Source organism: Salvia hispanica, chromosome 5 (assembly GCF_023119035.1).
Source record: "Salvia hispanica cultivar TCC Black 2014 chromosome 5, UniMelb_Shisp_WGS_1.0, whole genome shotgun sequence".
Classification (NCBI taxonomy): domain Eukaryota; kingdom Viridiplantae; phylum Streptophyta; class Magnoliopsida; order Lamiales; family Lamiaceae; genus Salvia; species Salvia hispanica.
The window spans coordinates 5,918,930-5,943,199 of record NC_062969.1 but is presented as its reverse complement, the minus strand read 5'-3'; the positions used below and the strand labels follow the sequence as shown (position 1 = coordinate 5,943,199).

The following is a 24,270-nucleotide window of genomic DNA, read 5'->3' as shown; positions in this document are numbered from 1 at the left end:
ATCACAAGATATTCATGATCCATTCTTCAGTCCACTGTCACTTCAACGGAACTCTACTTTTTAACGACTTTAAATATTTTCAAACTTGTGTCATGAAGTTAATGAATTAATCAATCTTTTTAATTCAAATATTGAACATTATTGAACTTTAACCCTTGATATTGTTGTTGCTGTTTCTGCAGCTCCTATTACTCTATCTAGCTAGATTTATAGTAGTACTATTATTCTTTAGAGCATCCACAAATTCCGACCCATTCCGAAGGGAAGTGCACGAGGTGTTGCAAACGTTCCGTCCCCCGCCCTCCTCGACCAATTAGAATCCAGCGTGAAGCCCACTCGTGGGAGTCGTCTTGCGATTATTCCACCCACAAACGCACTCAATCTAATCAAACACATTTGTTTTGAGTTAATAGCTAACCAAAGAAAGCATAAGCATATTCCACCAAATTCTTATTCATTGACATGCATGTTGCCATAATTTGTTAGAGACATTTTGGTAGTTATTGGCGCTATCAATATCTACCCTATCTCATAGGTAAGCTGTAAATACAGTCATGACGATCGGCTTTGATAAGCTTACAAAATTTTGTTCTCTTTTATATATATTCCAGTCGTATCACAAACATTTGTTAGGTTTACATTGCATCATGGGATGAGTAGACTTATTAATAATCGCTGTCCTATAATAAATCCCAAATATAATTTGAATATATATTTCCTTTTTAGGGTTTTTGATAGGCGGGCCATCAACTTCCATGTGCTTGCATGTGCTGTGTCTCTCTCTCTGCCCCACCACCACCACCTCTTCTTTCTTCAAATAAATAGGCTTCATGCAACTTCTCCTCCTTCTCATTCCTCTCTTTCACTGGTTTCTAGTTCAACTAAGGCAAGGTTGGTTAATTCATACTTTTTCCCATCATCATGTACAAATGTTATCATTTTATTTTCTTGAAACCCGTTAACCAAATCTCCCATTTTATAATCCAATCTTGATTCGAGGAAGTGAAGAGCATTAGTTGCGTTAAACTAAATTTTCTTGAAACAAAAATTGATCTTGATTTATGCATGGTTTTTTTAGTAGGAGTATTTTTTATTTCTTCAAACCCTGTAAGCAAATCTCCCATTTCCTCGAATAAAAATTCAATATTGATGTGAGCAAGTGAATAGCCTTGGCCAATATTCAAAATTTTCCTGAAACCCTTTAAGCAAATCTCCCATTTTCTTGAAGATAAATAAAAATTCAATCTTTTCTACGCAGAATGCAGAAGTCATCATCATCATCATCATTAATGGTGAGGCAAGAATTCTGCACCAAATGGAAAAAGGGACTGCAAATATACAGCGCCTACAACAAGGAGATGACGATCATGGAAAGGAAGAGGGCGATCAAGCTGTCCGCTGACGTGGCGATAGCCGCCACCCGAAGCTCCACCACACAGTGGAGCAGGGCCGTCGTGGCAGACGTCTCGACCTCCGCCGCAGGCGCCGCCAGAATCGCGGCGGAGGAGATCCTGGGGAGGAAGCTGTCGACGGAGAGAAGGAAGAAGATCGTGAGGAGGAGGAGGAGGCGCAAGGGAGCTGTGAGTTCCAGCGCCGCCGCGGTTGCGAAGAGAGTGGTTTGGAATCGGAGGCGCGTGCTTAAAAGGCTGATACCTGGCTCTGGTTGGAAGAAATTGGATGAGACTTCTTTGATTAAAGAAACCCTAGATTATATTGCTTCTTTGCAAGTGCAGGTTGATGTAATGAGACATCTTGCAAATGCTGCTGAGACCTGCTTGCATCATCAACAAATCTTATTATAATGTTATCTATGTCAAGTTTCTTGTTTTTTAGAATAGATTATGACGAAGAAAAGATCATGTAGTAACTCTTTGGAAAGAGAGCAATAGTTAGTTTAAAGAATTAATTAAGTTCTATTTCAAAATTAGAGTGTATGAGATTTCTTGAGCAAGGATACAACAAGACTTACTGTACTTGCCACTAATATGAATGTCAACTATTGTATGAAATGTAGAAATTCATGAAAATCTAAGAGAAATGTGTGGAAAGGGTGTGACTAAAAGAGGTATTTGCCCTTTCGTATTTCATTGTCCTTTCGGTTGCTGTAACCACCATCGAGTTCATGAAGCATGCTGATGATGAGATTGAGGGCATGTTCTGCCAGGGTCGAACCTTTGGCCTTTTGGTTGTTCGTAATTGTTATTGGCTTATATGTATACGTGAGCTTTGAGAGAGAAAAGCACCTATGGAGGTGTATAAGCGAGAAAATGGGAAAGGCATAAAACATATACTCCTTAGAAGAAATTGTTCAAAATTTTGTCTGGCAATAACAATTGAGGACGAGTATTTTAAACAATTTGACGAAAGAAACATATTTTACCTAAGATACAACCTATAAAGCTAGGTAATTTTAAATTTTCACACGATACAAGATAGGGCATTAAAAATTTTAACATACAACTTAGAGCATCCGCAATGGTGCTTAGGCCAGTAATAGCCAGCCATTCTCTCCCTTGCCACGTCAACAACACTAAAAATCTCTACCTGCACATCAGTATTTAGGCCAGCCCCGCAATAAAAATAATTCAAAATATACTACATTTACGGAATTAAAATTACGATTAAAATACGGAATTAAAATTACGAGACATATACGGAAAAATTCATTAATTTTATTTAAATAAAAAAAAAGTACATTAACTAAAAATCTTAAAAATAACATAATAAAAAAATTCGGCTTCCACACACGAGCCGCCTTGAATCAAGTTATAGTTTGTCACAAGCCGAACGGGGTCACGCCGACGGTATGACATGTTTCGTTTTAGGTCTTAATTTTGTATTGGCTAGTTGTTGTTGTCCATCGCTAGATGTTGCTCTTGTACATAAATTTAGAGATAGAGAAAATCGCGTTTTATATAGTTTTTCAAAAATTAAAAAAAAAAGAATTAAAATTTTTTTTTTTTAAAGAATTGAAAAAAAAAAAAGCTCTGCTAGCCGACCATTGCGGATGCTCTTATACGATTTGTTTTACCATGAGCCCATATTTTTTTCATGCTTTACACCGATTTAGAAAATCTAAATACCGACATCATGTGTAGTAAAATATGCAGAAAATTATGAATACATAAATGAAATGAGCAGTGAGGGAGTCTGTAATGGTAGTACTACTAGAATAACATCACACTATCACACCAATATGAAGGTAGTACTACTCTCTAACTAAAAATTTAATGAATACAATAATTTCAAATCTTCAACGTTTGGCCCGAAAATAACAATCTAGTAGTATACGAGCTACCCAAATTAATATATATTGGAAAGAATAACGATCATAAATTATATTCGACTGTTTGCTGTCAGGAAAGTTTTGTAAATCAAATCACAACCCAATATCGATTGGGTTGTGTTTAAAACCAAATAGCGTCTACCTCAAAGTACCAACTGGACTAGACTAAGTGTAAGGAGTTGTCGGTTTTGAAACAAATAAACATAACAAAACAAGATGATTAACCAAACTTTGGAAAAGGTACTCTATTTCTAATTGAAACAATTGAAACAATGTCAAACAGCATTAGTACAAGATAAAATGATTTGAGCTTAAAACAAAAATCAGCTAACAAAAGCAATCGAATATATGGAAGCAAGGGAGTGCTTTTCAACGTTTGCCGCCACCACCTCCGATCTTGGGACCCTTGGGAGCTGCTCCCTTGGGTACGTTGGTCTTGCCCGAAGCCTTTTGCTTTGACAAAATTTCAGACTTCTTTGCCTTTTTCTCATCTTTGGTTTTCTTAATCCTCTCCTTGATTTCACTGATAACAAAAAACATTCAATTACAAACCATCTTAATGGCTAACCTGCTCCTACTCAGTAATATTATAAACTATCCTTATTTACAAATTAAGGTAACATACCGTAGAGCAGCTTCACGGGCAGCATCACGAACTTCTGGCTTCTCAGAACGCTTCTTCTGAATGACTTCTAAGGTAGCACCAACAATGGACCTTGAGTAAGGCTTCTTGGTGGCACGACGCCTCTTCTTGACAGCTTCAGCAGCAGCGTCCTGTGTCGATCATGGAACCATTTAAAACTCTAATGTGTTGAATGACAGATGAATAACAAAACCAATGAGGGTGATCAAGTAATTCGCATACCTTCTTGTGTTGCTTACGGTACATAGCAGTCCATGTAAGCTTAGCAGGCCTCAGGCGGTTGTGGAAGTACCTCTTGCATTTAGAGTTAACGAACAGAAAAACCTACAACACCAACAAACTCATTAGTTTAACAAGTCATCAGCAAGGAATTAAAAAGCAACAACCGGCAAGCAGATAACCCACCTGGGAGTCGGAGCGGATGAACCTGATACCTCTCCCGGGATAGATCTTGGCACCACTAAAACGGCAAAGCTCGGTCCTGATCAATACAATACAAATACCACATGAACATATAGCAAATTCAATATTTGCAATACATTAAAAACATACATAGAAATGACAAATCAAATAGGAAAACCAAACACAAGTCCAGTGTAGTCAAAGTTATAATCAAATCCATATAGAAAAGCCTCTTCTTCCTCAATTGAGTGAAATTTTTCAATCTCATTTTAAAACCAGAGGTATATTCTAGAACAGATGGGGACTAAAATACAACAAATACAGAAAATCCAAGCCAGCAATCGGCCTCCTAGAGTATTAACAGTGCTAATCAAATCGAAATAACGTAATGATGGATAGAACAAACAAATCGACCGGGATAAAAGGGGCTTTTTCCTAATACGAGTAAAATTCTTGAATAAAATCTAGAACAGACAGGAAATCAACGGAAATGAAAATATAAATCGCACAGATCCTAAATCATGAACCTTCAAATCTACATCGCAAATTGATACTGAAACATAACTAACAGAAAAATCCAAGCGTAACAAATATCTACAGGTTCAATACATACTTGTCAGATATAATAATCAATGCTAAGAGATTCCGACTTACTTGAGAACCATGGCTGCAGAAAATCGGTGAGCTAGAGCCGCGCAGTGATGTTGTTTTCTGGAGTTGCAGAAACCCTAACTCGTTATAAGGAGCTGCATCAACTGATAACCAAAGGCCTGGGGTTTTAAGCCCATTTCCTATTCATCATAACTAAGCCCAATAACCTATACTACAATATCACTATTTTTTTTACTCTGATAAATTAAAATAATTAATATAGCTATCAAAATAATTACTAGAGTGAACTACAAAAATGGTCTCTGGACTATGTGTTTATCTCGCCCATAGTCCCTGGACTTTAAAAATATCGCCAGTAGTCCCTGGACTAAGGGTTTATCTCGAAATTGGTCCTTTTGGCTTTTTTTGGTACGAAAATACCCTTTGATATTATTTTGGGGGGTTTGGGCAATTTGGTCTTTTTACACTTTTACATTTTAAATATGATATTATCTTAGTTACGTACTAACTTTGATATTATTTCAAAATTATCATTCTTCTTCCATTTTGTTATCCTTCACTGAATTTGTTTTTTTTTTTATTTCAATATTAGATTTAATTTTATAAAATTAAATTTAATATTTAGATTTTAAATATCAATAAATTTTTTTATGAAAACTATTAATTCAATGACACTATAAATATTGATTAAAACTATTAATTTTTGTTATTTAATATAATATTCAATTGAATTGAAGAAGTACAGAAAAATAATATTAATCATGATGGAAAAATAAGAGTTATTCTATTTAGCCTCCGTTCGGTTGTTATAATTGCTTGTGATTAAATATTATGAAGTTGACTAAAAATTTTATATATTAAGTATTTTTGTTGAAATTTTCTAGTAAATTTTGATTGTTTTCAAATTAATAAACGAAAACTATATTAGTCTTACATTAGATGCATATTTATCTCAGAATAAATTGTCTTATATAATCTATTTATTATTAAAGCTACTGTATTAAATATTGATTAAAACTAAGGCGTTGTCATACCTTATTGATTACATAGTACTATATACTATCAAATATTGATTATAACTATTAATTTTTGCTATTTAATAATTTTTATAATTAAAAAAATTTATTGATATTTAAAAATTAAAATTTAAAATTTTGTAAAATTAAATCTAATATTGAAATAAAGAAACAAAGTGAAGGATGACAAAAGGGAAAAAGGATGATAAATTTGAAATAATATCAAAGTTAGTACATAATTGAAATAATATCAGATTTAAAATGTTAAAAGTGTAAAAAGACCAAATTGTCCAAACCCCCCAAAATAATATCAAAGGGTATTTTCATACCAAAAAAAGTCAAAATGACCAATTTCAAGATAAACCCTTAGTCCAGGGACTACTGACGATATTTTTAAAGTTCAGAGACTATGGGCGAGATAAACCCATAGTCCAGGGACTATTTTTTTAGTTCACTCTAATTACTATGAATTTCATGCGCGGGAATTCATCTACGTCTAAAATTCTAAATATTTTATATAACTATATTAATGAGTGCGCATGATATAGATTTTTTGTAAATAACTGAAAATATGTCGCAATAACAAAACATTATTATAATAGATAAATATTATGATAATTGTAAATTTTGTTATAATGATATAAAACTTGTGGGTTTAAAAGTTCATGCTTGATAATGAATTTGAAATATCTAACTGACACATTCATAATGAATTTAAAGTTCATGCCTGTTTTCATTGTATATTAGGAGTTGTTAATATAGTATTCAAGGGTTTAAGTTTTTTTAAAAAACTACTAAAATACTTTCATACTTGTATCAAAAAGAGTAGTATTGAACAAAATATTGTATCACAAAAATGGGCATAGTGAACATATTTGACCTTAACAGAGGGGGTTCGGGTCGGAGCACTATATTTGGTAATGGGTTTGGGTATTTAAGCCTTGAATGTTAAAAAGATGGGTCACAATTTTCACAAATAGTAGTAAGATTTTTCAAGTCTAAGTGCGCATTAAATAATTAAAAACCTTAATAAATGTATTATTAAGACATGATTGAGAAGTGTGAACTGGTATGTTTGAATAATAATGCAGCAATTTGCGTCCAATCGTCTTCTTTTCTTTTGGTGACAAAATTGGTCAACCTCAAATGTAGTTTTCATAATCAAGCATTATCTCTATTATACTCCTATTATCTAATTAAAGAGATGATTGTTCAGTGTCGACTCTCGAGTGTCATCATCCTAATAAATAATGAATGGTTGAAATTATTTAGGAATATTTATCACTTACTCTCTTGTTGTGTTTATTATTATCAGGATAGTTATTTGGATATATAAAATGGAGCAAAGTTTTTAGAGAAGATAGTTATTTACCACTATTATTTTTACAGTATCTATCACGACTTAGGCCATCCGCATCCCTGTCTCTTATCCGTCTCTTAATCGTCTCATCTCTTAACTATTCATGGGCTTCACTGTACTTTTCAGCTCATCTCTTAACTAAAAGACAACACTTGCATCAATCCATCTCTTAATCATCTCTTAACCATTTCTTAACTATTCATTCAATTTCATTTTTTATTTTTAATTCCAACAAATTCAATTAATAAAAAACACAATTCATTAAATAAAATAAAATTACAATTTAAATACCTAAAAAAATAAAAAAATGCATAATTAAAAAACTAGAAATTACAAATTGCACACTTAAACGCAAATAAAAAAAATTGAGGCAAAGAAGCAGAAGAAGGAGTTCTCTAGTGACGATCATCTAACGGTTGCCAAATTTTGCCCAAATGTGCTCCATTAGATCCTCCTGGAGTTGGGCGTGGGCGGTAGAATCAGGTGTCCTTGCCCGAATAGACAACCGCTCTTGCAAAGACGGAACCACTCCCATTCGAGGCGGATTACTTACGGTTGAGCTTCCCGGGATTTCAGGGTCGAACCAATTTCCCGCCTCATGTCCTTTGTCGGCAACAATCATGTTGTGCAAGATTATGCACGTATACATGATGTCGACCATATTCTCCATAAACCACTGTCGAGCCGGGGCTTTGATAATGTTGAATCGAGCTTGGAGAACCTCGAACGCTCTCTCCACATCCTTGCGAGCAGACTCTTGCTTCTGCGCAAAAAGAGACTGTTTTTCGTCCGCAGGCCTGTTGAACGTCTTCACGAAGGTTGGCCACTTCGGATAGATGCCATCGGCAAGATAGTACCCCATTTTATACTGGCGATTGTTAGCAATGAAGTTGATGGCCGGCGCTTTACTATTCAAAACTTCAGCGAAGAGGTCGGAGTTGTTGAGCACGTTGACGTCGTTGTTCGAGCCGGGGACCTCGAAATACGCATGTTAAATCCATAGCCGGTAGTCGGCGATGGCCTCGAGTATAACGGTGGGGTGGGTGCCTTTGTGGCCGCTCGTGTATGCCCCCCTCAACGCCACAGGGCAATTCTTCCATTGCCAATGCATGCAATCGACACTCCCGAGCATCCCGGGGAATCCGTGCACTTGTTCGTGAAGTCGGAGCAGAAACTGACAATCTGCGGTGGTTGGCTTCTTCAGAAATTCGTCGGTGAAGCCCGGACGCCTTTGCGGAAGTTCAACAAACAAAGTCTCCCAGTGGATTCTCCGACGTGCAGGTATTCATCGAACGAATTCGTCGTTTGTCCAGTAGCAGGCTGACGGATCGCCGCAGTTCATTTCTGGAGCGTCGTGTGGCTAGGACGGCCAACAGCGGCGAACCCTTCTCTGAAGTACTCTTCCCGTCCCGCCAATGTATTCGCGATATGCTAAAATAGCGCGCGTGACATACGGAAACAGCGACATAAGTAGATATCTCCCCATACCGGGTTCGAACTGAAGTAATCACGTTCCAATCTTGCGGCGGCTTCATCCCGGTTACGATGGATGTAAGTCCGGCGTCGCCTTTGAGGAGGCGCGGTGGCTTCCTCCTCCCTACGTCGATCTTTTTCTAGCGATTCTTCCATTATTCGACGCATTTGCTCAAATGGATCCATAATGTATTAAATTTGGGAGAAGAAAAAAATAAAGGAATGATTTTATAGAAGTGATTGAAGAGGAAGGAAAGAGAGATGAGGGAATAGATGTGTGTTTGTGTGTAAAATGGAGAATGGAGAAGAGTATATATAGAATAAAAAAATTAAAATTAAAATATGACCGTTGAACGGTCATATTACCGTTTTTTTAAAATATTTTTTTTTTTCGAAAAATTGATTTTTTTTAAAAAAATATGAATTATGACGTCATAATTCCGACGCCCACTCGCGGGTCGGCGAGTGGGCTTCACGCCAGCCGCCCGCGCGCGCCACGTGGCGCCGGGCACGTGTCTCGCGAGCTCGAGGCCGGCCTCGCCGGGACGCGTCACGCGTCGAGACAGCTCGTCTCGTCGAGACGAGACGGAGCCCGCATCGCTGTCTCGATGCCGTCTCGTCTCGTCGAGACGAGATCGAGACCCCATCGCGCAGCGATGCGGATGCCCTTATAAGTTACTACAAATTTATGATTTATGATTATATATTTTCATATAGTTGTACTAATTTTATGATTTTATATTTTCTTATAATATCTCTAACCATTTATGATTTTATATTTTCTTATAATATCTCTAATTATTTATGATTTTATATTTTCATATAGTTGTACTAATTTTTAATAAGTTTTTGCATTGTTTATTTGATGATTGAAAAAATGAAGCTGGAAACCACAAATAGAGTCGACCACGAACTGTGATTATACTAATAGCAATATAACCAAAATGTATCAAAAGTCGTTAAAAAGAATCACTAGTATCGATTAAACTAACAAACAAACATCACCCAACAATGATAAAACGACACAAGCATCGATCTTACATCACAAAATAGAGCTTGAGTCACCCATATAACATAACAATATACACTTCTCAAACTGAGCTCCGATAATCACAACAATATACTATAAGAGAACCTGGGAAGGAAAATTAAATTATCATAAGGCTTCATTCTATACCATGAAATTAAGGGTATATAATTAAATTGTAAATTTCAAATCCAATTCAATTATTTAATATTATAAAAATATTTAGATTTGAAATTAAATTGTAATTTGAAATCTTACAATATCACTATGTTGAATTTCATATTCATAGTAGATAATAATAATTCCAAATTCGTTACTATAAAATTGGTCAATGTTAGTCGATCCTAAAATTGTCAATGTTAATATATTCACGAATTTATCTACAGTTGTCTTCCATAGCTCTACTGAAAAATTAGTACTACTAGTATTAAATTTCTTTATATTGTGGACTTAGTAGTCCTAATTCAAACGTTTGCTGACAGATCCAATTAAGGATGTTAACTAAAACTTGTCATAGTAGTAATTGAGAACAATTGCATGTGTGTTTGTGTGTACAATTATTTACAAATCGAAACAGGTAAGGTGAAGTAGCAGTTTTGGAAAATCCAAATCGCCAACTGCTCGAGATTAGCTTTATTTGAATTAGGAAACTTAATCGCACATTGGCGCTGATGAAGTTGGATTCTTCCAAAGTCAACAAAAAATAATTAATTTCCTGAATATTTAAATAACCATCATTAACTCCTGATTGCAATTTTTAGGCTAATTAGGCCCATTAATAATCGCGCCCAGCTGTAACCATTTATTGCAGTCAATTTGTAATTTCTTCATCTCCCTCTGCAATTCCACAAGCAATTTCAATTTAAAATCTTGAAGATTCAAGGAAAAGTATGAAAAAATGGGTGTTGGAATCAAAGAAAGCAGAATCAGCCCCGGAATTCTGCTAACCATCATAGTAATCGCAGTGATCTTCTTCATCTCCGGATTGCTCCACCTCCTCGTGAGATTCCTGCTGCGGAGAAGCTCCGGCGAATCGGAGAGCTTTACCGCGGTGGAAGGCCAGCTCCAGCAGCTCTTCCACCTCCACGACTCCGGCCTCGACCAATCCTTCATCGACACTCTCCCCGTTTTCAACTACAGCGCGATCATCGGCGTGAGGGATCCGTTTGACTGCGCCGTCTGCTTGTCGGAATTCGAGGCGGAAGACACGCTGAGGCTGCTCCCGAAATGCAGCCACGCTTTTCACGTGGACTGTGTTGACACGTGGCTGCTGTCTCACTCGACCTGCCCTATTTGCAGGGCGAGTTTGGAGCAGGAATTCGGCATCTGCTGCTCGCCTGTGGTTAGGGTTCTTGAATCGGAGAATTTGGGGGAAATTGATTTGGAGAGACAGGTTGATGATGGGGAGAGAGTTGTGCCGGTGAAGCTTGGGAAGTTTTGGGGAGTTGGCGGCGGCGGCGGTGAGGGAGGGGCGGAGGCGAGGAGGTGCTTCTCGATGGGGTCGATTTCTTATGTGATGAAAGAGGATTCGGTGCTTAAAGTTGCTATTTCGAGTCATGGGAATAATTTGGGTCATGAGTTTAACGAATTTAAAGCGTTTAAGGTTGTTGGAGCTCAGAGCGGCGGCAGTAGCAATGGCGATGGCGATGGCGGCAGCTTGTGTAGAAGAGATAGTTTTTCTTTGTCGAAGATTTGGATGAGAGATAAGGGTGGTGATGCCGCGATGGAGGATACGAGAAGGGCGTTTTCGTTCCGGTGGAGCGCGGCGGTTGAAGGAGGAGCAGACGTTGATTTTGATGAGGAAATTGGGATGCAAAGAGATTGAAATTTTACCATATTTTCAAGTGTAGTTTTTAAATTTTGTTATGCATTTTCTTTGGAGTAGCAGATAATCAGAGATTCATAAGTGCAGAATATGTAATAATTTTTAGATATACACACAGGTTTTACTTTTTTTGCGTTGATAATTACTCTATTTTTTAGCTAGTGAAGCAAAGGAATTCAAACGAATATTTGTGTAACAATTTTGATGTTTTCCGGTGTTAAATTAAATGAATCTTCATGCCTCGCATCACTTTCGAGTGAGCTTAGATCGCTATATAGGCTTAGGGTGTCTCCTACGGCGCCCTTCCCGTTCGCCCGTCGGGGACGGGCGACCCGACGGGCGCCATAGTGGGCGGGAAGGGCGCCCACGCCCGTCCCGAGTGCCCCTGCGATGGGCTCGCCCCTCCCGTCGACGGGCGAGTGGGACGGGCGCCACTGTGGCGAAGGTCGCCCGTCCCACTCGGACGTCCGACATTTTATATATATATATATATATATTTTTAAATTAATAAATAATAAACTCTATAAATAGGGCTCCCCCAAATTCATTTCATTCACCCCACTTGTGTTAACAAGTTTCTCTCTCTCTACACATTTCATTTCTACTACAATGGAGTACAACAGAAACTCCCCCACCCCGAGCGGAGGGAACACACCCTCGATTCCCATCGGCGCGGAGGGAAATTTTGCGGGGATGAATCCCCGGATGGCGGGGATGGGCGGTATGCCGACGATGACTCCCCAAATGTTCTACAATATGTACACTTGGATGAGTCAAATGGGTCGATGATGCCGGGGCAGCGGGTATGCCGGCAAATATGTCGGGGATGGGTGGGACTGCGGGGATGGGCGGTATGCCGCCAAATATGGCGGGGATGGGTGTGACTATGCCAGGGGCAGGGGGATGGGCGGTATGCCGCCAAATATGGCGGGGGTGGGAGGGATGGTGCCCGGGGCGGTGGGGATGGGCGGTACGCCGCCAAATATGTCGGTGAGTGGGTCGATGCAGCACAGGGAGCCCGAGGACGCCCGGGGAATCTGTCTATCGGCCATATATAGATTTGTTGGCCGATGACTCCCCTTCTTCTGTTCCGGAGACTCAGTACGCCGGCATCGAGACTTTCTCTTTTGAGGATCTGGGGCTATCGCCGATCCGTGAGACTCCCCGAGGAGGAGGCGGGGCCTGTAAGGCGGCAGGAGAAAAAGCAAGGCCACGGCCAGGAGCGCGGGTAGGGGCAAGGGCAAAGTCCCGAGCTCTTCCTCACACACGGGGATGGGAGGGGAGGAGGGTGTGGATGAGACTGAGCGGAGGACGATCTGGACCGTGTGGGAAAATGCCGCGCTTGCGAAGGCATGGGTCGGTGTTGTAGAGGATCCCTACACCGGAGCGAACCAGGTATGTTGGCCGAATGTGGCATCGCATCGGTGCCGCCTACTGCGCCAACAAACCGCCTGGGGCGAAGCCTCAGAGAAAAAGCAAGGCCACGGCCCGGGGAGCGGGTAGGGGCAAGGGCAAAGTCCCGAGCTCTTCCTCACACACGGGGATGGGAGGGGAGGAGGGTGTGGACGAGGCCCAGTGCGAGGGACGAGTCTGGGACCGTGTGGGAAAATGCCGCGCTTGCGAAGGCATGGATCGGTGTTGTAGAGGATCCCTGAGACCGGAGCGAACCGGTATGTTGACCGAATGTGGTATCGCATCGATTACCGCCTACTGCGCCAACAAACCGCCCTGGGGCGAAGCCTCACATCCCCGAGATATGCCGGAAACAGTGAGCTCGCTTGAGGCCCTAAGCTCGGTCGTTTTGCCGCAATCTACCAAAACAACATGCGCATGGTAAGCAGCGGCATGTCTCGAGGATGATGTGCGGAGACAATCCTTAGCCCAGGACCCCAGCAAAGACTTGGGGATCAAAGAGTTTGACCAGTGGGAGGCCTTTCTCATGGTCAAGGATTCGCAAAAGTTTGCTGTGGGTGTCGAATCGGGCTGGAAGCGGACGAAGATCAACTCTTCCGGTGAGTACAGCAGCAGCGTGCTGGTTCGCACGAGCTCCCCGAAGCCGAGGAAGTGGCCCCGCTACCACGAACAGACACTCGCCGTCGTCGTCGCCCGATGGGGCAACAGGCTGCGCAGCGGATGGCGAGGGGAAGCGGCAGCGGCAGCGGCAGCGGGTCCTACGAGGTCGAATCGGAGGTCCCCGCCGGAGAAGATGACGACAGCCTCGCCCGCGCGCAGCAAACGAAGACCCTGATGCAGATCACTTTGAAGTGGTATAACACGCACGATCCAGTCTTGAGAAGGCTGTGCAAGGAGATGGTCGACCGATGTCGGCGCGATTTAGGGATGCCACCCATTGATGATGATGGCGTCGAGATCGGGGGCGGGGACGTCGGAGGTGGCAGCGGCACGGGCGACGGGGACGAGGACGAGGAGGAGTGTGAAAGCCGAGGGGATTATGTAATTTTATTTTTACTATGTTTTTTTTTTTTAAATTATGTAATTTTTTTAAATTATGTAATTTAATGTAATTTTCGTATTTCCCGTTCGTATTCGTGTCGAATTTTATTTCCGTGAATTTACATTTTATTTTCGTGAATTTAAATTTTAATTGTGAATTAATTTAATTGTGGGAAGGGCGAGTGGGAGGGGCGAGTGGGAAGGGCTAGTGCAGTGGGAAGGGCTAGTGATGTGGCAGTGGAATGGGAGGGGCTAGTGCTGACGTGGCATGGGAAGGGCGCGTGGGAGGGGCGAATGGGAGGGGCGCCGCCGGAGACAACCTTAATTTAGTTTTTTTAGCAAACCAAATGCTTAATTTAGTTGGTTTCAAATCATAATTTTGAGTAGAAAATCAAGGGTGTACATAACTTGTTTATTATATAATTGGAGTTTTAATTTTTGGATCATTTAGTATTTATGTACTTTATGAATAATTAGACTCATCAATCAGAGCATCTCTAAGAAAAGAGGTAAATAAAGAGATAAAGTCATATAATTATCATATTTTTACTTTTTTTTCTATGAAAAATCATTATCCAAGGGTAGAGTATTTGTGAATGTATTATACATTTTGAAGAGGTATTGATGGAGAGGTAAAATCTTATAACTACTATATTTGCTTCTTTCATGAAAATTCATTCTTCGAGGGAAAAGATATTTAAGAAGATATTGCACTTTATATATTTTTTAATGCACTTTATATTTTTTTAATGCATTTTGTATTATTATTTTTATTTTTAAAAAAATAATTTATCTTTCAATGTATCTTTTTCCGTTAAAATGTATTATTGTTTGGAAGGGTATATTTAATTTTTTGAAAAGATAAATAAATACTAATATATCTATTTTATTTTACATTTTTGTTGGAGATGCTCATGTACAGGTGAATAACATATCATCATATCATCATCATAGTATAAAAGCAAGCATCAATTCGATATAATGATTATAATCCATCAACTCCTAAATTCTAAATATGATTTAATAGATAAACCGTCAATATAATTTAAATTTAGAAAATATACACCCAAAGAGATAATACACTAGGCAACAGACAGTGTGAAATGAATCCATTTAATTTGTGTTCATTGTATTTCATTTCGTATTTATAATATTTTTTCTTACTTCGAAACATGGTCTAAAATCTCGCGTTTCTCGCGTCTTGGAACCACAATCTTGACCAAAAACAAATGTAAATTATTATGTTGGGAAAATGTTACAATGGTGCTTAAATTACCAAAAGCAATTAATGATAAATCAATTCCTCTATTAAATTAGTCTCGTAGCAGTGTTAAAGATTATTGAATAATGTTTATTTTATAATTAGGTCTTGCTCAACTGATAATTAAGGAGGTCGCCTTCAACGTTCCTGTCGAGTACGTGTGAGTTGATCATTGTTACTATATGACTAATTAAATTATTGTAGTTATTTATTTTTTATTTTTGCTCAAATTTTGTTTTCTTTTAGTCTTTGCGAAACGATTGTACCATTGATATCACATTCCTCACCATAAATTTCTATGATGTTTGACAACTGATTTGAGACGTTTAATATTTTTAGTGGTTGTCTTATTTTCTTGTCATTTATCTGAATTTTGACCACGGTCATTTGCTTATATTCCCTTCGTCTTCAAATAATAGCCTCTCTTCTTTTATCTCTACAAAATTAGTCCAATTCTATATTCGGCCAGTTTTTTCTCTTATGAAGAATAAAGTGGACTTGATTCAGTCATTCTTCATTAATAATGCTTCAATCATTTTTTATTATATTTATTTTCTATTCTATCAATTTATTGATTTTACCCTCATTTTTCTCAACTTGTACTAATATCATCAATCATTTTTGTGATAAATGTTTGAAAAATGTGGAAAATTAATATCAGCATGCTCAACTAATTTTTTTGTTGCGAAATAATAATAGGGTTATCCTTCAACTGTTCAACATGTCATGTCACACCCGTTATAGTAAAATTTTGATGATAAAATTGATACTATAAAGTTAAAAAAGGATAGAGTTAATATTTTAAAAGATTAAAATATACTCTATTTGTCGCATAAAAATGAAAACTTTGAAAACGTTATGAATTTTAATGCATAATTGGTAAATAATAGAGAAGTAAAATGAAAAGGTTGGATTATTGTTACTAGAGAATGTGATAACTTTATTACTCCCTCCGTCCCATAATAGGAAATCACATTTGGTGTGGGTACGAATTTTAAGAAATGTAAAGAATAGTGGGTTAGAAAAATTAATAGAATGTGAGTGAAGTGAGTTAATGAAATGTTTGATCTACTTACTCCCTCCGTCCCAGGGTATTAGACTCGTATACCATTTTGGGGTGTCCCAGCATACTTGACCACTTTCTATTTATGATAAAAATTAAAGAATTTAAGTAACACCCTTATTACAATTAGGATTAAAATAATGTTAATTAATCCAATGTTAATTGAATGGAAATCGGTACCCAACCCACCAACATCATTTCATTTTTTGTCTTCTCTCTCTTCCAGACTCAATCCCTCGTTCTCTCTCCACGCCTCTTCCAAAAAAAAAACCTAGATCTAATATTTTATGTCAAACTCACGCATCCATGGCTTCCAACGACGAAATATGTGAGCCTAATCCAAGCGATGATGGGTGGGTTAACCCCCGACGCCCCTTTACTCGCTCGCCATCGTGGTCTGCTGGCAGTGGCAGTGGCGGAGGAAAATCACTCGTCGTGGTGCAAGGAAAGAGGAAAGCTCCGGTTGCCGACGCCACCACCCCTGTCGTAAAGAAGTTCAAGAGCGGTTAGCTGAAATTAAAAGATCTGAAAGCTGTGTTCCATTTATTTTAAATTTAAAAGTAAAAATACATCACATCACCTAATCTACTTTATTACCAACTTCATTTACACCATTAAACATCACCTCCTAAAATCCTGTGCCCAAAAGAAGCGAGTCTAATACTCTGGGACGGAGGGAGTACTATTTATGGTAAACGTGAAATGTGACTCTTATTGTTACCAAAAATAAAAGTGTATTATTTTTATGAGAAATGCAAAAATTGAAAAAGTTTCTATTTTTATAAGACACGGGGAGTAATTCATATTAGGATAAAAACAACGAATTTTTAAAATGAGATAAAATTATCAAAGGTGGCGATAACTTCCATTTGTAAACCTTAACTACTCCATAAATAAGAGTATCAATGTTTAATTTTCTCATAAGTTATAACGAAGGTAAATCAACTAGAAATAGCTAAATATTAAGCCCAATTATACAACATTAATTTAAATCGGTTACTCACATAGTCACATGACCCTAAGGTGTTGGGCCTTGTGGCCATAGTATCGGCATGCCTATATATTTTAATGATGTGAGCCCAAACTATATATGTGCCTTATTTACAAGTTACTATAACTTAAAACATATCATATGTATATCATATGTATCAAAAAGATTCAAAACAAAACGACTTTACTCCTTTGTTCTAGATTAAGAGTCACTTTTTTATTATAAAAGTCCGTCTCAATTTAAAAATTACATTTAGAATTTTCTATATTTGGTCATACAGTTTTACCCATTGTTCATCAAAATTACGTCAAAATGCAATTATCTACATTAAAATAAATCAAAATAAAAATAAAAATCCAAAAAATCAAAAGGGACTCACCTAGGCTTCAACCAACTAACTTTATTTATTATACACTCCATCATCTCACTTAATTTATTACATACTTCAACTCTTTCTTAAAATTCGAGTCATGACAATAAGTGACTTCTAATCCGGGACGGAGAGAGTATTTATTCACATTACAACCTCAATAAACCTATTTGGGAGAGTCGTAATTATATAACCGTAGGAATAATCCTATGGAATCACAAAAAAAATTCTTTCCTAGTGACGTGAGATAACAAATTTGAGATAAATTGGTGGCGCAAATTGTCCTCTCCCTCTCTCTGTCCAAATCCAAATCACTTTTCCCCAAAAAAATTGTAAAAAAAAAAGAATATCACATCGTTCACCCCTTCATCTCAAAATCACCACTAGATCCAATTCAAAGAACAAAATCACCAAACGAAATTTACACGATGCCCCAACCAAACCAGCACCGCCGCGCGCCGCCGCCGCATCGGGTGCTGAACCGGAGCCAGAGGAAACTCCTCCTCTTCTTCCTCAAATGCGTAATCATGGCAGTCGTCACGTCCCTCTTCCTCTTCTTCCTCGGCTTCGCGGCAATCCTCCTCATCAACTTCCTCTTCATGTCCAACAACTTCACCCGCCGCTGCTGCAATCGCCTCCTCCGCCCCGCCCCCGCTGACCCCGAGCCCTTGCCCGATTTCGACGCCTTTCTCCCCGCCGTCGCGTATCGCGTCGCCGATTCGCCCAATTCGTCGGATTGCGCGATTTGTTTGGAGTCATTTCGGGAGGGGGAGAGCTGCAGGGAAATCCCGATTTGCAGGCACTTGTTTCATTCGAATTGCGTGGATAGGTGGATTGGGAGGAAACCGAATTGCCCCGTGTGCCGGACCCGGGTCGACCTGGATCCGCCTGGCGGAGACCGGTGGAAGAATGTTTGGGCGGTTAATTTAGAGGATTGATGGATTAGAATGTGTGTAAGTTTTTTGCAAGGTGGTAACTTTTTTGAGCTTAATGTATATATTACCTATCTTTGAAGATGATCTGATGTGGTTTTATTTTTTTTATTTTTCTTTGCTGGTTATACATATGCCTATGAGCATAGTCACATTGATGTGAAGAATTGTTAGTTTGATATTCTTGAAATTTACAGCTAGTCAGGACTTTGAAATATTGGGTGATTAAGCTTTCTTGAAATACAGTATGTGGCTGCTGGCCTTCATATAATTGTGGGTGGGTATGAAGTCGTGTATTTATCGTAGGAGAAAAACTCCCAAGCCCGAGGCGAAGGAGATAAATAGAATTAGAGAGTGTTTGGTTTGGAGGATAGCTTGAGTTTAGTACGATCCTAGTTTTACAACTCATCAAAGTTTGTGGTGGATTAGCCTTGATCATTTCTAAATGTCGAAGCTATCACCATTCACCATTCACCCATTGGAAATGGTCTGACTTAGTTCTTGCAAAGCAACTTTTCTTGGTTTCTGCCATGAACATAGATCTGAAACAAGTTTTGTTGATTTAGAGAAATGGACAAGGCTCTTATTGCTAGCATTGAATGGCTGCTGTTTTTGTTGTTCGTCGATCTTCATCATCTTCCCATCTGTTATCCATTTTCATCTTGTATGGAAGTGTCTGTAGGTTATGCATTTTGGTAAATTTTCTATGGTTTTCGGTACTTTTGAGCTGGTGCAAGCAAGTGTAAATATTCCTTATTTACTACGGAGTACTCCTAAAGCATTAATTAATCCTGGATTTAGCATCGAAAAGTGAAAACATGTCGAATTCTTTCCTCCGAACAAAAGTTTAAATATCAGCCAAAAATTGGAAGATCTCTTTCTAATTTACTGCTACTACTGCTATAAATTTGCAACCAATTTAAAGGTTCGGACTACAGATTGGGATGATCCCCTTCTAATTTACTCATTATCAGAAAATACAAATAAAAGTCACAAAAAATAGTAGTCCTACTTAGCTCCGTTTTTTAAAAATAGAAACTATTCATTTTTGTTTCTGTATGTTGCTTAAAATTATTAACTTTTTATTTTAGAAATTTTTTCCTCCACCATTACTTTTCTTTGTCTCCCATATTTAACAATTATGCACTAAAATTCAAAAATTTCTATTTCTAAATTATGCAATAGTACTTTATTTTACTAAAAAAGTGGATAATGTATTAAGTAATAAAAAGTAATGGATAATGTATCCCTAAAAAGAATGGAATGCCCAAAAAGAGAAAAAAATTGATGGAAATTTATCCAACCAAGCGTTTGGGTGGACAGCAGATCCCAACGTCGTCATCTCACTCAATTCATTAACACAATCCTTCAACTCCACACACACACACAGAGTCGAATCCAACGATGTTACTTACAACGACGCCGTTTGCCAATGGGGGCCTCCCCTTCTCAGCACGCCGATCATCTTCCGCCAATTCTCATTCCTCTACTGCTTTCGAGTACGTCCAAGCTCTCCTACCTTTTACTCTTCCTTTCCCCCTCTGAATCGCTGTTTTATTCGATGCCCGTGAGAGGATTCGTATATGTTCTGTAGATTGTGGAGAATTACATCTTCAAGGTTTCCAATTTTTATATGTGGATTATGATTTCTATAATTGATCACTTATTTGCATAAATTGAATCTACTTCGCCAGTTAATTAGTCAATGTGTGGTCGTTTTATTAGTTGATTGGTAACCCCCAAATCTCCAATTTCTTGGAATTGTATCTAAGTATATTAGTACTAGTAGTTGATTGGTATCCCCTTATCTTCAATTTTGATGGGGATGGGGTAGTCTGCCATTTGAACTGTTTTTTATCATCATCATTAAAAATGAAATTGTATTACTATAGAGGGTTTTAAGCTTTTGTAGAGTGTTCCTTTTTCTGAGGATAGGCGATTCGAGTAGTGATATTTAGGTATTTTAATTAGCTAATTTCTCTCTTCTAGGTGGGGACTGCAAAGAAAGCAAAATGAGGGATTGTTTCCTCGAAGAATAACGGGGCAAGCTATCCGTGTCTTGGCAAATCCAAATGTATGCACCACACCAGGCTTTTGCATTTTTGGTTTGAATTTGCTCTAAGATGTTTTGAGGTATGTTATTAGTGATGCGACCAATGTATAAGTCTCGCAGTTGCACTTAATTCATGACTACCCGTATCTTGTTGTCGCTTACCTTATCCTTGTTTTAGCACACATGTAATTCTTTAGTATATCCTTTATAGACCTGATCCCGAGCAAGTATAATATTATCGGTAGGTAAGAAACTAAGTGTAGATAGCAGCCTAAGTTAAATAAAATTCTAAACAAATCCTAGTTAAATATATACATCAATATGTAGAACTCAAGAAACATGAAGTGATACTAATATATTGATTTACATAAGATTACAAAATGATTCATAATCACCTGATATCACACTCAATTGAGTGTGGATGTCTAGTATTAGTCTGAATTTGGTATAGCTCGATTCATTACTTGAAATTTAGTGCAAAAGTGGAGTTAGGTTGGAGTAGAAATGTTGGTGAAGTTTTTAAAAAAGTTTTATAATTCTTTTCATTCCATATTTGTGATTTTCTTCTTCATTATTTCTAAAATATAGAATTGAGGCGTTTTGTGGCTGCCCATAGTTTTACTATCTTACAAGAGCTGATTGACTACCAAGGTTTAATTTTTTTCTTACTATATATTTTCATGTGCATGAAAGCAAGGCACATTATAGATATTTGTATAACAGATGTGCTGGAATTTTAAGTTTATGGTAATGAAAATTGTTTTAGAACACACCTTTGAATGAAACAGCTACGTTGTTTCCACACCGTAGTGTTGTCTAGTCCAATGAGTTGCCATCTAGCATCTTTGTGACCTCCCTTTCAGTTGATGCTTTCTTTATTAACAAAATTATCTTCCACTTTTGGCTGATATACAGGCATCTTCAGAGAAAGGAAAATCAAAAAAAGAAGTAATCATGGTCGATCCTTCAGAAGCAAAGAGATTAGCAGCCAAACAGATGGAACTAATCAAAGCAAAAGAAGAATTCAAAGTGAGTAAAATTCTATTTTAATAGAAATTTCTTGTTCCTTACAATTATCGAGTGATGAAAAGTAGCTGGCCTTGAAAGTTCTTTTGAGCATTCTTAAATTCAAGATTCCTTTCAATTCAAATCTATGATCGATAAACATGTGAGTTATAGTTGTTTTAAATTTTCAGTAAATTCTAGAAATTTTATTTTGTTTTTGCTGAATGAATATTAGTGGAATACCATCTTCTAAACATTTAAGGAACATAAAGACACGAATCATTTCAACTAATTTCTACCTGTGAATGTATTGAGTCACAAGGACTTGTTTAGAAGATTGGCGTTTTGGAACTTATTACATGCCAGACTTTATTTTAAACATACCAGTATTAGTTCTAAAAAACAGGTAATTAATCTAATTTAAACTACTGCTTTCTACAGAGAAGGCGACAAATTGAAGCTATTAATGGTGCATGGGCAATGATTGGTCTTACGGTAGGATTAGTCATCGAAGGTCAGACGGGAAAAAGCATTCTAGCTCAGGTAACTCTTTTACTGGTATTGCTATCCAATTTTAGTTGAAAATAGTTGTCTACTTTCTGTTGGCTGCTTTGTTACTGGACTTCGATTTTCATTACAGTTAGCCGGATACTGGGACGCTATCGTTGGATTCATTGTCAGATAGGTTTCAGTAACAAGATATTTTTTACTGCTGATACATTATCCTCGTGGATCGTTTCATTGGAATTATGCAGATTTATACACCAATCTTTTCTGCTCCCTCTTTTTATTGTTGCTCTGAATTAGATGAAACGATTGTTTCAGATCCTTGAAGAGTTGATAAATTCTGGAAATGGATGCAAACTTTTGAGAAAAGATTGAATAAATCTTTTAGTTGTTTTGAGTTAAAAGATTGAAATAACCATTATCAATTGTTTAACTGAGCCTTAATTTAATTGTAGCTCACTAGTAATTTGTACAACTATAGGGATTAATATTGCACTCTCGGTTCATTGCCAAATTATGAATAATTCGAGCAAGTAATTAATTATTTCCTTGCGTTTAAAATATCTAATAATTCATTAATGAATTAAACTTATTAATTATACTAGAATTAAATTCCTACTGGTTAGAGTTTACTTACAACTAATATCACCCACGTGCGATGCACGGTCCATATTTTTTTAATTTAAACTTATTTTATACTGTAAAATGATTTTACAAATTCATAAAAATATCATCATATGAAATCTGAAATTATAAATATATAAATAAAAAATAATTATTAAAAAATATAAAATTAGACTGAGAAAAAAAATTAACACATATACTGAATGAGAAACAATATTATTATTTCAAGTTCTAAAATCACAAATTTATACAATAATAATTTATTGTACCAATAACTTAAACATGAAATACAGTTGATAACAATGAAGCAAAAACTAATTATAAAGACAAATATCTTACAACAGAAACTCGACATTTTCACGAACAGTGAGAGAATAAAAAAGTGTTGCACTCTGAAAAACCTGTTACATTGGGCAGTAGATTCAAGAACTGTCTAGATTAGAATCACTGAAATAATAGAGGAGGTGCAAACATATTATCTCACCAAGCCAATTCTTAGGCCAAATAGTTCCTCATCATTGATCAACATGTGTCGTCTTCTCCCGTGAATCAATACCTCACCCTAGTTGCTCATAATTAATGAGAGACCACAAGAAGACAGTCAATTTCAATCTAAATTAGCTTCTATCAATAATAATAATATCATTATAAAGTACTACCTCCTCCCCCAAATATTGACACACTTTGCCCCGGTACGTGTTTTAAGAAATGTAATGGAAAGTGAGTTGAAAAATTTGGTGGGATGTAGGTCCTACTTTAAGTATTTATACAACAAAGTGACTATTTAGGATTAGTGGCTTTACATGGATTCCCAAGTATTCTGCAAATAAAAAAAAGAATGTACCATAATTTGAACACGTAAAAGAAACATCACCAATATTCCAAAATTTTGCAAATAAAATAAAATAAACATATTGATAAATAAACACTACTTTAGCATAAAAATTTAATCAATAGTTGTAATAATCATTAAAACATTAAAACAATAAGGAAAAACATAAATTAAATAATGTCAAATATGTAAAATAATTAACACCAATTTAATAACAAAAGAATTAACAAAAATCGAGAACTTGTGCTTGATTAAAACAATTTTAATGCATTTATAATGTTATTAATATTCACGATAAAAAATAATAAGTAAATACCTTCATCTTGAATCAAAGTAGATCAATACAAATTACTCTCATTCACATTAAAAGAATTATACTCCAGTATCACTTATAATTATGGAACTCTCAACGAATCTACCTATATCTGCTACATAAAACAAATTATAATTAGTAAGATCCACAAATTACAAACACGTAAAAATTACATAAAATATGATGAAAAACTATTATTCATAACTCTTGGTTATCAAAAA

At 37.1% G+C, this 24,270-nt stretch overlaps 5 protein-coding genes across 5 annotated transcripts; 4 read left to right on the top strand and 1 right to left on the bottom strand.

Moving 5' to 3' along the window:
• Positions 1-857: 857 nt before the first annotated feature.
• Positions 858-2,027, top strand: LOC125188486 (transcription factor IBH1-like 1). The gene is made up of 2 exons (XM_048085346.1): positions 858-891; positions 1,259-2,027. The coding sequence occupies exon 2, from the start codon at positions 1,260-1,262 to the stop codon at positions 1,800-1,802; it is 543 nt and encodes a 180-aa protein (XP_047941303.1). The 5' UTR covers positions 858-891; position 1,259; the 3' UTR covers positions 1,803-2,027.
• Positions 2,028-3,506: 1,479 nt separating this feature from the next.
• Positions 3,507-5,128, bottom strand: LOC125188487 (60S ribosomal protein L24). The gene is made up of 5 exons (XM_048085347.1): positions 4,986-5,128; positions 4,335-4,410; positions 4,152-4,253; positions 3,912-4,060; positions 3,507-3,809 (listed from the first exon to the last, which is right to left on the bottom strand). Exons 1-5 carry the CDS (start codon positions 4,994-4,996, stop codon positions 3,656-3,658), a joined length of 492 nt encoding a protein of 163 aa, XP_047941304.1. The 5' UTR covers positions 4,997-5,128; the 3' UTR covers positions 3,507-3,655.
• Positions 5,129-10,583: 5,455 nt separating this feature from the next.
• On the top strand, positions 10,584-11,786 carry LOC125187472 (RING-H2 finger protein ATL13). Its single transcript, XM_048084069.1, has one exon. The coding sequence runs from the start codon at positions 10,718-10,720 to the stop codon at positions 11,642-11,644; it is 927 nt and encodes a 308-aa protein (XP_047940026.1). The 5' UTR covers positions 10,584-10,717; the 3' UTR covers positions 11,645-11,786.
• A 6,307-nt stretch (positions 11,787-18,093) lies between these two features.
• Positions 18,094-18,826, top strand: LOC125190433 (RING-H2 finger protein ATL56-like). The gene has a single exon (XM_048087749.1). It carries the CDS (start codon positions 18,212-18,214, stop codon positions 18,719-18,721), a length of 510 nt encoding a protein of 169 aa, XP_047943706.1. The 5' UTR covers positions 18,094-18,211; the 3' UTR covers positions 18,722-18,826.
• Positions 18,827-19,990: 1,164 nt separating this feature from the next.
• On the top strand, positions 19,991-22,555 carry LOC125190434. Its single transcript, XM_048087750.1, has 5 exons — positions 19,991-20,214; positions 20,705-20,789; positions 21,684-21,797; positions 22,215-22,316; positions 22,414-22,555. Exons 1-5 carry the CDS (start codon positions 20,120-20,122, stop codon positions 22,456-22,458), a joined length of 441 nt encoding a protein of 146 aa, XP_047943707.1. The 5' UTR covers positions 19,991-20,119; the 3' UTR covers positions 22,459-22,555.
• Positions 22,556-24,270: the final 1,715 nt, after the last annotated feature.

Excerpts from the sequence above, each read along its gene's own strand:
- LOC125188486 (XM_048085346.1), top strand. The coding sequence starts at position 1,260 with ATGCAGAAGTCATCATCATCATCATCATTAATGGTGAGGCAAGAATTC.
- LOC125190434 (XM_048087750.1), top strand. The coding sequence starts at position 20,120 with ATGTTACTTACAACGACGCCGTTTGCCAATGGGGGCCTCCCCTTCTCA. Across the intron at positions 20,215-20,704 it reads CATTCCTCTACTGCTTTCGA|GTGGGGACTGCAAAGAAAGC; the intron begins GTACGTCCAAGC and ends TCTCTCTTCTAG. Across the intron at positions 21,798-22,214 it reads AAGCAAAAGAAGAATTCAAA|AGAAGGCGACAAATTGAAGC; the intron begins GTGAGTAAAATT and ends TGCTTTCTACAG.
- LOC125190433 (XM_048087749.1), top strand. The coding sequence starts at position 18,212 with ATGCCCCAACCAAACCAGCACCGCCGCGCGCCGCCGCCGCATCGGGTG.
- LOC125188487 (XM_048085347.1), bottom strand. Across the intron at positions 4,254-4,334 it reads TCATCCGCTCCGACTCCCAG|GTTTTTCTGTTCGTTAACTC; the intron begins GTGGGTTATCTG and ends TTGGTGTTGTAG. Across the intron at positions 4,061-4,151 it reads ACCGTAAGCAACACAAGAAG|GACGCTGCTGCTGAAGCTGT; the intron begins GTATGCGAATTA and ends TGATCGACACAG.
- LOC125187472 (XM_048084069.1), top strand. The coding sequence starts at position 10,718 with ATGGGTGTTGGAATCAAAGAAAGCAGAATCAGCCCCGGAATTCTGCTA.